Source organism: Fulmarus glacialis, unplaced genomic scaffold (genome assembly GCF_000690835.1).
Source record: "Fulmarus glacialis isolate BGI_N327 unplaced genomic scaffold, ASM69083v1 scaffold26874, whole genome shotgun sequence".
In the NCBI taxonomy this organism is placed as follows: domain Eukaryota; kingdom Metazoa; phylum Chordata; class Aves; order Procellariiformes; family Procellariidae; genus Fulmarus; species Fulmarus glacialis.
Window position 1 is genome coordinate 52,838 of NW_009207833.1, and position 11,844 is coordinate 64,681.

The 11,844-nt window shown below is 49.1% G+C and overlaps 2 protein-coding genes across 2 annotated transcripts in view; both read left to right on the plus strand.

The window, feature by feature from the left end:
- LOC104075695 (keratin, type II cytoskeletal 5-like) overlaps positions 1 to 329 on the plus strand; it is a 4,896-nt gene extending 4,567 nt beyond the window's left edge. The window contains exon 11 of the mRNA XM_009576278.1: positions 49 to 329. Within this exon, the coding sequence (XP_009574573.1) occupies positions 49 to 329 (281 nt within the window). The remainder of the gene's footprint in view (positions 1 to 48) is intronic.
- Positions 330 to 5,633: 5,304 nt separating this feature from the next.
- Positions 5,634 to 11,841, plus strand: LOC104075696 (keratin, type II cytoskeletal 6A-like; the record flags this gene model as incomplete). The annotated part of the gene is made up of 10 exons (XM_009576279.1): positions 5,634 to 5,835; positions 5,911 to 6,176; positions 6,786 to 7,000; positions 8,748 to 8,808; positions 9,271 to 9,366; positions 9,659 to 9,823; positions 10,399 to 10,524; positions 11,014 to 11,234; positions 11,616 to 11,650; positions 11,762 to 11,841. Coding segments are annotated over exons 1-10 (1,467 nt in total), but the record flags the coding sequence as incomplete, so codon positions are not given.
- Positions 11,842 to 11,844: the final 3 nt, after the last annotated feature.

Here is an 11,844-nt window from a genome sequence, read left to right on the forward strand (position 1 = left end):
CCATGTTCAGTCTTGGAGGAGGCTGCGGAAGCAGTTTCAGTCTTGGAGGTGGTGGCGGTGGAGGCTACAGCTTTGGAAGTGGAGGAGGACTTGGACTTGGGGGTGGTGGTGGTCTCAGAGGTGGATTTGGAGGAGGCAGTGGTCTCGGCATTGCAAGCAGTCTTGGCTATGGAGGAGGTGGCGGCAGCAGTCTGAGCGCCGGCGTGGGGAATTTCAGCTCTGGAAGTGCAAAAGGCACCAACTCAGGTGTGAAAATCGTCTCCAAAACCTCCTCCAGCAAAAAGAGCATAAAAAGCCAAAGCCTGAAGAATGCTACACAGCCCGAGTAAAACCAACACCAGACCCCCCCCAAAACCATTGCTCCCACATTGCTCCTGCATTGCTCCTGTATCGCTCCTGCACACCACCACCCCCTCCACCCGCCTCTGTCCCGGCTCCTCGCACTGTAGTTCTTAAGCGTTTGGATCCCAGTCCAAGAAAAGCAGCAGAGCACGTGTTAACCAGATCTCTCAAAGTACCTGAAACAGGATTAAAAGGAAAACACGGGGCTCAGAGATTTTCTGAATGGGGAATCGTTTTTTTGTTTGGTTGTTTGCTTTTAATGAGGCTGAGCGGCTTTTTTGTAATTGTGGCTAGCTGACAGCCATCAGCTAAGACAGATCAAATAGCAGTGAAGATGCAATAATTTGAGTGTTTAGCTTAGTTCTGGCCCACAGAAGCCCAGGGATGGGCTGGGAACCTGGCTTCAGTTCAGCCTGCTTTGTCTTCACTGCTGGGATAAACCAAACTTGCTCCTTCAAGTTAAGCAACTCGTCTTTATCAGAGATGTGGGTTATTTTTCTGCTATGTAGAAATACCCCAGGAGGTTGCTGAAAGGTCCCAGGCAGTGGTTTGCAAGCATGGGGCCCCTCTTAAAACATCCCTTATTCTGGGAGCACAGAGCCCGGTAGGAGTCACTTCTGAGTCACTCGAGTGCGATGGAAAATCCCTTTTTTCCCCATTCTCAGCCGAGCTTCAAAAAACATGTTTCTTGCAGATGTGCTGAGCATTGCAGCTGTGTGAAGTCAGGCACACGAGCCTGGCCAGTGGTTCAGAGCATAATATTAGGAAAGCAATCTGAGATACCTCCATCTGCAAAGCACCACCCACAGGGATGCGGATTCAGCTTGCAACACGCTTATCTAAAAGGAAGCCCAAACTACTCTCACATTCCTGTCCCTTCTCTTCTTAAATGAAAGTTTTCCCATAGTGGCACCTTACACATAATCTCGTGGGTGTATTTTGTCAGAGGAGCCACTGATCCAAAGCACGTGGAAAAGGGCTTGTTCTCTAAATTATAGGATTTTTAAATTCTAAGTAATAACTGAGGCAGAGTTCTTCAAAAGTAAGATCAGTGTTTGCAGTTAAATTGGGTTGCTGTCCTGTCTCATGCTAGGTTTTGTGGGAATGGCTTAAAAAATGCCACAATCATCCAACAGTCCAAGTCTGGCTGACTTTCCCCACCGTCTTGGTAGCAGCAGTCAAGGTGAAAGTCTGAGACAGTGAAAATTACTCTGGAAAAAACTGCCCGAAGGCGTGTCCACACTGCTCCTGGGGGTATTTCAGCATCTCCACTATGTGTGGGCTTCTCTGCCAAAAGACAGACATTTGGTAAACTGAAAACTGCAGTCGGGTTTCAGCCCAGCACATGGGGAATGAGGCAATCGGGAGCAGGAGCCCAAAGGCACACCAGTGCCCAAAATCTGCTTTCTCCTTTCTGATGGAATTTATCCCTTTAGCCTTCCACCATGTCTTTTTATTTTTGTGAACGTCCCATTAAAAAAGAAAATTGCAGCTTTTTAATACCTCAATGATAGTGATATGACGCTGTGTTTTCCTTCCTCTCTCTGTTTGGAACGTGTCCAATAAAACTGGATTGTAATTTATTTATTCCTACATCTTTTTACTCTAAAGCAGAACCAGTAGCAGGAAATATTTCCCACCTTCAGCAGAGTGAGCTGGAGGAGGCTTTTCCTTTGCTTTGGGGGAGAATTTTCAAAATTCTGATAAAATTATAATGAAAAGCTTGAAATCAGTTGTCCCACAGCAAATTGAAGACTGGAGATCGGAGAAAAGAGGAAGAGGAGGAGGGTGGTGGTTTATCCATTAAGGGACAAAAAAATTAATCACCGCTCATTTCTTAACATGTGATTTGGGTTAATCCAAAAGCCTTTCTTCCATGGAAGGGAGGGTATTGCACAGCTCTGCTAGCTTGGGAAAAAAAACCAAACCAGTATTTAATTTCTGCTTTCTTAAAAAGATGTAGCAAAAACAAGCATATACAGGGCTCTGGGGGAGGATTTTATCAGGATGATCTAGATTGAGGATGGGTTTCAGTGGGCTGGAGCAGAGCAACTCACCAACTGATGCAGGTATTTTGGTCAGCTGTCATTGCAAAAGGAGAAAAAAGGAGAAAAAAACCCCTCAGACAAACACTCACACTTTATTGCATTTCAAAGAGTCAGATGTTTCGCTCTTCCCTGACCTCTCAACATCCCGGTTTTACGTAACTCAGCGCAGCAAATGGGAAAGAGCAAACAAGTACACGCCAGCCCAGCAGGTTTACAGCAGATGCTCGCAACCGCTTCAGCAAAACCTCACTGAAACCCAGATGCACCGAAACACGGGAGCATCAAATCTCCCTTCACCCAGAAAACCAAAGGAGCCGCAGTAAGAAAGACCAAAGTCCGGGGACAAAACCCAACTCCTCGGTCCCTGCTGTCGCAGAGGATGTTGCAGACAGGCCAAAAATTAGTGAAGGTTAAAAATAAACTCTGAGTCACCTCGATTTCTGTACTCGCCTGTGCGAACGCTGAATTACACAGCATGGGTGTGAGGAATTAATACAGCTAATGACAACCTAACCTTAACTAACCTTAAAAGTTTTGAATGTCTTTCTTCCTGCCTGCGCTGAAAAAAAAGCAAATAACAGAGTCCAAAAGCGGTGCTCACAGGCAGCCGAGCTCCTGCAAACTTCTCAGCTGGCCCCGTTCCTCCTCCCTTTGCTCTGCACCCCCAGCCCACCCGCCACCCCCAGCAGTGCCCTCGCCCTCCAGGCAACCCCTCTGCAGCAAATCCTGCCTCCCAACCGACATCCTCCCTGCGGGCAACCTTTCCCTCGGAGGGGGCAAACACAGCCCACCTGCGACCCAGAGCAGCTTCAGGAGGACGGTGCACATGAGCGACAGAAGCCAAGCAAGGAAACCATGTGGGACTGAGAGATACTGCAAGAATTTTCCTTGTTTTGGTGCCTAAACAATCATTTGATTTACTCTTCCAAATCCTTTGTAATATTCCACTTAATTACCATTGTCTGCAGCAACAGGCTTTCCTAGAAGAGCTGGGGAGGTAATGACTGCCTTCAACATGAATCCTTTCTCTTTGCTTTAATTAAAACATTTGCAGCCTGTGATCTGGTTCCCAGGTGTGACTTTGCATAGCTCTTTGGAAGTCAAAGGCAGGCTCCCTGCCTGGCCCCCCATCTGCAGGATCCGGCACACATGTGCCAATTGACATCTGCAGGCTTAGGAAAGCAAATCTCCATACATCTGCCATGCTTGTAACAGAATTTATTTATTTTCAATATCAGCATAACCCCAGTGGTGTTGAGGTTCCCTGCCGCTGTGCATCATCTGTGAAATGGGGGTTCGTTGCTTCTGGATGTGTGAGTGTGGGTGCAGTTTTCCCTGCGAAACTCTGCGTTTCCAGCACCCAGGAGGTTCCCACGTCTCCACTCCCAAGGCGAGAGCACCCCCTTGCTACCGCCCAAAAAAAAAACCGTCCAACGATCGGCTTCCCGATAGCTCACCCGAAGGCGCTGCGGGTGCCGGTGACTCACGCTGTTGGCAATAAGCAGTGACAGGAGTGCTTGCAGGAGATGATAGTTGTGAGCGCTGGCTTTTTCTGATTGCAATGAGAAAAAAAAAAAAATAAAAAAAAAAAAAAAAACACCCCCCCCCCCCCCGCCCCCAAACCCCTCCTTCTGCTCAGGTTCTTTCAAGTTCCCAGACAGAGAAAACGGCAGTTGGAAACACATCAACAGAAACAAGCTATGAGATGCAGCAGATACCCTTAAGCCGCTCATTTTGGATTAAGCTCCTGTACTTATTGCTCACGTAGCCGATTTCGAGAATCTTTGTGATTTAGCTGCTCGGGGTTTCATCTCTCTGCCTTGCGCTATTATTTTATCTGACATATAACATGACCGAGGTGGGCAGCGCTCGTGGCACAAGGATGCGGCTGGGCAGAGTCCGGTTTGCAGAAGCATTTTGGGTGGGAGGGAGGGGATATCTTCTCTTGTAACCTGCGTCCAGCTCTTCATGGACACAAGAGAAGAGGTCCCCGGCTCTCCTGCCTTTACGCCATCCTAAAGCACAACCCAGCCTCACCGGGGGGATTGAAGCTCCTGGCGAGGGTTCACCCGAGAGCCCAAGATCAAGGGGCAAAGGCTACTTTAGAAAAATCTTCTTCAGGTGCTGAATGATCTCAGCAGAGTGAAGGAGGGGGTGGGAGAGAGCTGGAAGAAAAGCGGGTGAATTCCCCTTCACAGAACGTCTTGGAGAGCCAGCAATGACGTGGAAACTGCTGGTTAAATATGGGGGGCGGAAAAAAAGCGATAAAAATACCACTTCACAGAGAGCTTTTGAACCCTGAGCCTGACAAGGAGATTCAAAGAAGAGCAATCATTTCAAACATCTTTTTAATAACTATTTTATAAGTCTCGTAGTACTATTTAATGTAATTTGAAGTTATTTTGGAAAAGGGATTTACTTGCTGCCTTTGAAAGCCATGCTAACTAATTTCTCAGTTTCCCCTGCAATGAGGGGAGACAATTTTTTTGGTAAGATCCCAGAAAGTACTACCACGAGAGAACTTTCACTCAGCTATTCTCTGCAAGCCCATGATCATTTAGATCCCTTTTCTGAAATAAATCAAAAGAGCTGCACTGATAAGTAAAACCACCTTCAGCCCCAGCTTTCCCAAGCCAATAACAGGACATGCACGTCCAGTCCCACAGCTGGCAGCCTCAGAAAAGTCCCTATTTATGCTCCACTTTTTGCTGTGCAATGTGTCAGACCCTAAACTTCACCTTGCAAAGGCTTCAGTGCAAGGAACCTTACTGGGAGTGAGCCCTTGGCTCGTCTAAGGAAAACCAGCTCCCAGGGTCTCGGAGAATCGTGTTGCATCCTGCTCCTGAGCGCAGACCTCAGCGAGTCGTCCCATTCAATTCTAATTTCATGACTCAGAGCGGCAGGCTTTGGTAGAGGGGGGAGCTCCCTCACTCCGTTACTTTCTTGCCTGCAAACAATGCATTTTTCAGCGCCTCGCTGTAGCCTAGGTGTGTTTGACAAGGCAAGTTGCTGCAAGGCACGTCAAGTTCTGAATTCCCGTGCCAAGTTTTCCAAACAGATAAAAGAGGAGGCTCCCAAGCTCTCCCATCACAGGGGTTTCTGTCTCCGTTGCCCTCTGCTCTTTTCCTGCCGCGCAGCTTTTATTCACCAGCCTTTTTTTTTTCCCCTCTCCTGCTCTTTGCATTTCCAATTGAACAAGCCACCATGAGTCGGATCTCTTTCAGATCATCTACTGGAGGGGGCATGAGGGGTTTTAGCTCAGGCTCTGCTATTGTAGGAGGTGGCAGTGGTACCAGAAGCAGTTTTAGCTCCGTCTCTGTCTCCAGAGTTGGAGGAGGAAGAGCCGGAGGTGGAGGAGGCTTCGGAGCTGGTGGTGGCTTCGGCAGCAGAAGTCTCTATAACCTAGGTGGAAGCAAAAGAATTTCCTACAGCTCAGTCGGTGGAGGTCTACGGAGTGGAGCCGGTGGTGGATACGGCTTTTCTGGAGCTGGCTTTGGTCTTGGCTATGGTGGTGGAGCAGGCGCTGGTTTTGGCTTAGGAGGAGCTGGTGGTGGTGGCGGCTATGGGATGGGCAGTGGATTTGGGCTGGGAGGTCCCGGATTTGGTGGTCGAGGTGGCCCCGGGTTCCCTGTTTGCCCACCTGGTGGCATCCACGAAGTGACCGTCAACCAGAGCCTCCTGGCACCCCTCAAGCTGGATATCGACCCGGAAATCCAGAAGGTGCGAACACAGGAGCGGGAGCAGATCAAGACCCTCAACAACAAATTTGCCTCCTTCATCGACAAGGTGAGAGTTTGGTCTTAAACATCAACCCATGCATATTATCAGTTGCCTCGGGAAAGAACAACAGGAAGAAATTTCCTCTGGATTTAAGGGCTTGCCTGAACTAATCCCAGCCGACAAACAGCGTGGGTTTGGCTGAAAACTAAGAACTGCCTTATGTTTCCTCTTTGCGACGATGAGTTTTTCAGCCCCTTATTTTATTGAAAAAGTAAATCCCCCTCCTCCCTGTTAAAAACATCCCGGGGGCTGGATGGATCTTCTACTGGTTGTAAAATGGCAAAGCTCTACACAACTCAGTGGGATAACACCAACTTAAACCAGTAAGGTGGGCCGAGCATCTAGTGGGGGGAGAAACACCTAAAGTTGCAAATATATGTGTTTGGCCTGCTTGATAGCTCTTGAAAAATCTCGCTAAACATCTTAGCTGCTTTTGATACGTTCGAAAATCCGGTGCCCTAAATTAGGAAGATCCTAGTAATTTCCGCCCCACTGTCCCAGCGTCTCTTGACCTTTTCCTTCTGTGTTGAATGATCCCTCCTTTTCCTGGCAGCGGGGTTTTTTGTGCATTGTTCACACGGGCTTCAGCATGTGCCTATTTTTGTTTCTCCCCAGGTGCGCTTTTTGGAGCAGCAGAACAAAGTGCTGGAGACCAAGTGGAGCCTCCTCCAAGAGCAAGGTCACACAGTCACCAGGAAGTCCCTTGAGCCCCTTTTTGAAGCCTACATCAACAACCTCAGACGGCAGCTAGACAGTCTTATGGGAGAGAGGGGAAGGTTGGACTCTGAACTGAGGAACATGCAGGACATGGTGGAAGACTTTAAGAACAAGTAAGAAATCGTGCTCTGTAGCATAGGTGATTAACAGATGGGAAAATCAGGGCAGGCGGTTCATGCTCGCTGGTGCACACCTTGTGTCTGCACGGGGTTCCTCTTCCAGTTTGCAAAATGAACATACAAAAGCAAAACTTGATCTCAGAATTACCTCTAGTTATGTCAGATTTCTTACGTGCAGGATCAGCATTTAGCACAGAATTCATGCACCCGTGGGAAGCTGCTCCGGTGTAACGGCGGTCATGGTCTGATCCCTTGAGTCTCCCAAAATAATACACCTGGAGACAAAAAACCCCACGTAATTCATGAGTATAATGAACATGCAAAAAGGGAGTGAAACATAGCCATAAACTGCCAGCTCCAAAGTCCCCCGTTTCTCTTTTTGCAAAGGAAATCCCAGCCTTTCTAGAGGGCCCCAGGCGACCTGTGTGCGCTCGGCCTCGCTCAGCTCCGATCACGTGAAAGACGCTCAGCTATTTTCTCCAACCATTGTCAAAGAAAACCATTTCCCTGGGGAGGCAATTAATCCCGTCCTGAGATAAGGTGTCCAGCGGAGGTGGGATGAATCATTTTAAGGACATGCCAGTCGGAGTCTGCTGACTATAAGGGACATTGAGGTGGTTTTTTTAGGTGAGGCCATTCATTTTTAGTTGGCTGTAGTCTGGCGAGAACAATCTCTCCCTTATTCAACCAGATCTGGCCAAGTGCAAATCTGAGGAAAACACCCTGGAGGCCTGAAATGTGTTTATATTAGATAGTTAAGCATGTGAAGAGACAGGTTTTTTTTGCGGGGGGGAACGGGGAGACGGCACTTAGAGCTGACAGGGTGGACTGACATAGCTTCTGCTATGTTGCACCTGGGTGCATTTCAGGTCTCGATATGTATTACAGGCTTTTAGAAATACTTATCAGGTCAAAAATGACAAATGACATTGTCTGGATTTTGGAGGTAGTGCCTGGGAAAGAGAACACATTTTATTTCAAGACTAGAGTTGGTTCCCAGTCCACTGGCTAATTTCCACTTCTTCCCATGTCCGCTCAGGGATCCATCTGCAGGGATCTCTCTGCCAATATTTGTTACAGGACTGGCACGAACCTGCCTTTAAAATCCAGGTCTTTGCCTCAACAGCCTACATGTTTTGTCTACTTTCTAGCTAAGCCCTGCCCTGATTATCTGATGAGAGGATGTTGCTCAGAGCCATAAAAAGTTCCACAGAAACATAGTCTGAGGCATAATGATGTGCTCTTGCACAACCACGGCTAAAGAATCACAGACTTTTTTTTTAATTAAATGCTGCAGTGGGTTATTCAGCGCCATTAGCATTATTATAATATCAAATATCAAATTGTTACATTATTATATATTTGTAGGCATTGCAATGCAGCTTCGTTGAAAGCCTTTTGCATAACTTTGCTTTGGGCAAAGGTCACCAAGAATACCTGCTCCTGCTTCCTACCGAAACAGGCTCTGATCCTGCACACGTTTATGTATGAGCTTGACTTCAAGGGCGGTGATTAAAATCTATTAATTTTAGCTGGGACTACTCACACCATGGAGTCTTGCAGGCTCAGAGTCAGTAATCATTTGCTCTGCATCTGCTCTGGACTGTAAACAGGTGGGAGTAAGGAATATATCTGTGAGCCACAACTAATGATTTGGGACTGGAGTGGTCCCATCTCTGCTTCCCATGCTGGCTTTGCTCTTCATTTCAACCAAAACCCTCTCACTCTTTTATCCTAACAGATATGAAGATGAGATCAACCGGCGCACTGGTGCAGAGAATGAGTTCGTGGTCCTCAAGAAGGTGAGCGAACTGGGAGCTATGGGACAGACGAAGTAACTCAGCATGCACAGAGTTCAAGCAAAGCTGATGGGAGCTGGGGTCCTCCAACCTCATGGCTGGGTCAGGCTGGGTCCTCCCGAAGCCACGAATGGGCATAACCTTCTCCGCGCTGACGGAGCTGCCCTGTTTTCTGAAGATAGCTCCTCCGGTTGCAGTTGCAAACCATCTGGCCTCTTGTCTCAGTTCAGCTCTGTCTTGGGTCACACCCCCAGGAGTCAGAGCTTTGCCTTCTGCCCAGGAACCTGGTTCTGGCTCACCGTAAATGTCCAACATTACATTAAAAAAAAAACCAACCTTGATCATAGCAAATAAAAACAAGCCTAAAGAATAACAGACCTGGAAGCAGAAAGATGGTCCCACTGGTGTCCTGAAGCCCCTTTGGCTTGCGGTTTCATCAGAAGTCTTTGGTTTTCTTTTCTTTAGGATGTGGATGGTGCTTATATGAACAAGGTCGAGCTGCAGGCCAAAGCAGATGCACTGGCAGATGAAATTAACTTCCTGAGAGCTCTCTACGAAGCGGTAAGCAGTCAGCCCTCCCCTCGATACCATCCTCCACAGCTCCCTGCCGAACAGCTCTCCATGCCCCGGAGCTCCGGCCACCATTCTCAACAGCAGTAAAAGAGAAGGTGGTCACTGCCTTTTTGAAATTATAATGCTGGCATAAGATAGAAAAGGGTAAATAGTTAGAGACAGAGCAGGGGGAAATGCAAGAAAATGGCTCGGTGGAGAGGGCTCCCAAGCCACCCTCTTGTCTGCATGGTTTCCACCCTAGATACTAGATCATTAACTTAATTTTTTGCATCTTCTGCAGGAATTGTCCCAGATGCAGCAGCAAGTATCCGACACCTCCGTGGTCCTGTCCATGGACAACAACCGTAACTTGGACCTCAACAGCATCATTGCAGAGGTCAAAGCGCAGTACGAGGACATCGCCAACCGGAGCCGGGCTGAGGCTGAGGCTTGGTACCAAAACAAGGTGGGTAGCCAGAATGACAGACTGATTTCTGTGATTCACGTGGCATCACACCAGCTGACGGGAGGCAGAGGAAGGATCACAGCGTTACACCAGATTGATTTATTTTCTATGCGTGTTGCAATAGGCTCTTGCGTACAGATCCCCACTGTTTGCTTGTGGACCGCAACTCTTGACCAGCCTTATATTCCTTGCGGCGAAACCAAGGGACAAGATGCTTAAACGCCTTGACCCTGGGCTCACAAGGAGTGACACTGAGCACTCCTCTTTACCTTCCAGTTTCTTAAAAAAAAAAAGGTTCTTAACAGTAGGTGACAACCCACAGGTGCTCTATGTAATGCAATAGCTGCTGCCTTAGCATATATTGATAACTAAGGGCAAATGCTGTTATTCCACAGGCAGGTTGCTCAGAGGAATGTTGTCCCCCACCCTTAACCTGCATCCAGACCTGCACTTTGTGCCCTGAAGTCCCCTCACCCTTCCCTGAGCCCTGTGGTGCCTAACCAGCGCTCTCCTCCTTCCTACATATCAGTACGAGGAACTCCAGGTCCGGTGCTCTCCTCCTTTCTACATATCAGTACGAGGAACTCCAGGTCTCCGCCGGGCGGCACGGTGACGATCTGCGTAACACCAAGATAGAAATTTCGGAGATCAACCGGATGGTCCAGAGGCTGCGGAACGAGATCGAGAGCGTGAAGAAACAGGTAGGAGGGAATGGTCCTGCAGAGCAGCTGCTGCATGGTGGAGGGCAGGTAGGAGGTGATGGTGGCCAAGCACGGTGAAAAGAGCCAGCTCCTGGCATTGGAGCAGGGCTGGAAGGCCAGGCTTCCTCCCCTGCGTTAAAGAGGGCATGGCCACCTCTGTCTTTGCCCACCAGAGAAGGTCCCTCAGTGCAAGGATGTGCTGTGATAGCCGCTTTCTTGCTGGGGAAGCAAGTTGTGAGCTACTAAGCCACCCCAGCAGAAGTGTGTAGCAAAGCAAAGAGATGTAGATGTCTTTCCTTTTCTCGGGGGACAGGATTATGGCTGCAGCTCCCCAGTTACCCACCCTACGGCACCTTCCCAACGGCCCATCAGCAGCTCTCAGTGCCATGCTGGGAGCCACCAGCCAGTATCTACAATACCATAGCAATACTCAGGAGAGCAGTTTGGGGTAGCCCAAGTTAAACAACTATCTGTTTCCCTTGCTTTTAGTGTGCCAACCTCCAAGCAGCCATCGCCGAGGCGGAGGAGCGCGGGGAGCTGGCCCTCAAGGACGCCAAGGCCAAACTCTCCGAGCTGGAAGATGCCCTGCAGAAAGCTAAAGCTGACCTGGCCCGGCAGCTCCGCGAGTACCAGGAGCTCATGAACGTCAAGCTGGCCCTGGACATCGAGATTGCGACCTACAGGAAGCTGCTGGAGGGAGAGGAGAGCAGGTGAGGACAAGCAGATGGACCTGTTGTGTGCTGCTCTTCAGAGCAGGGTGCATCTCCTTGGCCTCAAAGAGACAGCTCACCCCAACGGGCTGGAGCACCAAGTTGGTGAAGATGTAAAGAGCACCAAGATGTAAAACAAGGGCAGAGAGAGGGATACTTTAAATTGTGAGCTTTCTCGGAAAAGATGAGTTTCTCTAGCTCTTGGAACCTGATGCACTAAGAAAAATGAGCAGTATCACCTTTCACCTGTGATGCAGACATACCCCACCAGAGGATAGTCCCTACTGAAGGCCACGAAAGTCTAATTAGATGGTCCCACTGGCTAATGTTATACCTTATCTGTGCTTTGGCATTATTGCTCACTTTCCCTTTTCCCAACAGGCTCGCTGGAGAGGGCGTCGGAGCCGTGAGCGTCTGTAAGTATCTGTCTCCCTTCCTTCCCCCGCCGCGGGGGCGGTGGTGCGGGTGCCCCCCCCTCCGGCAGCCGGCAGGACCCTAAAGCGGGTGTGCGCTGTGTCTCCCTGCAGCCGTGGTCAGCAGCTCGAGCGGGATGGGCTACGGCGGCGGCGGCAGCTGCCTGGGCGGAGGTCTCGGCATGGGAGGCAGCGGC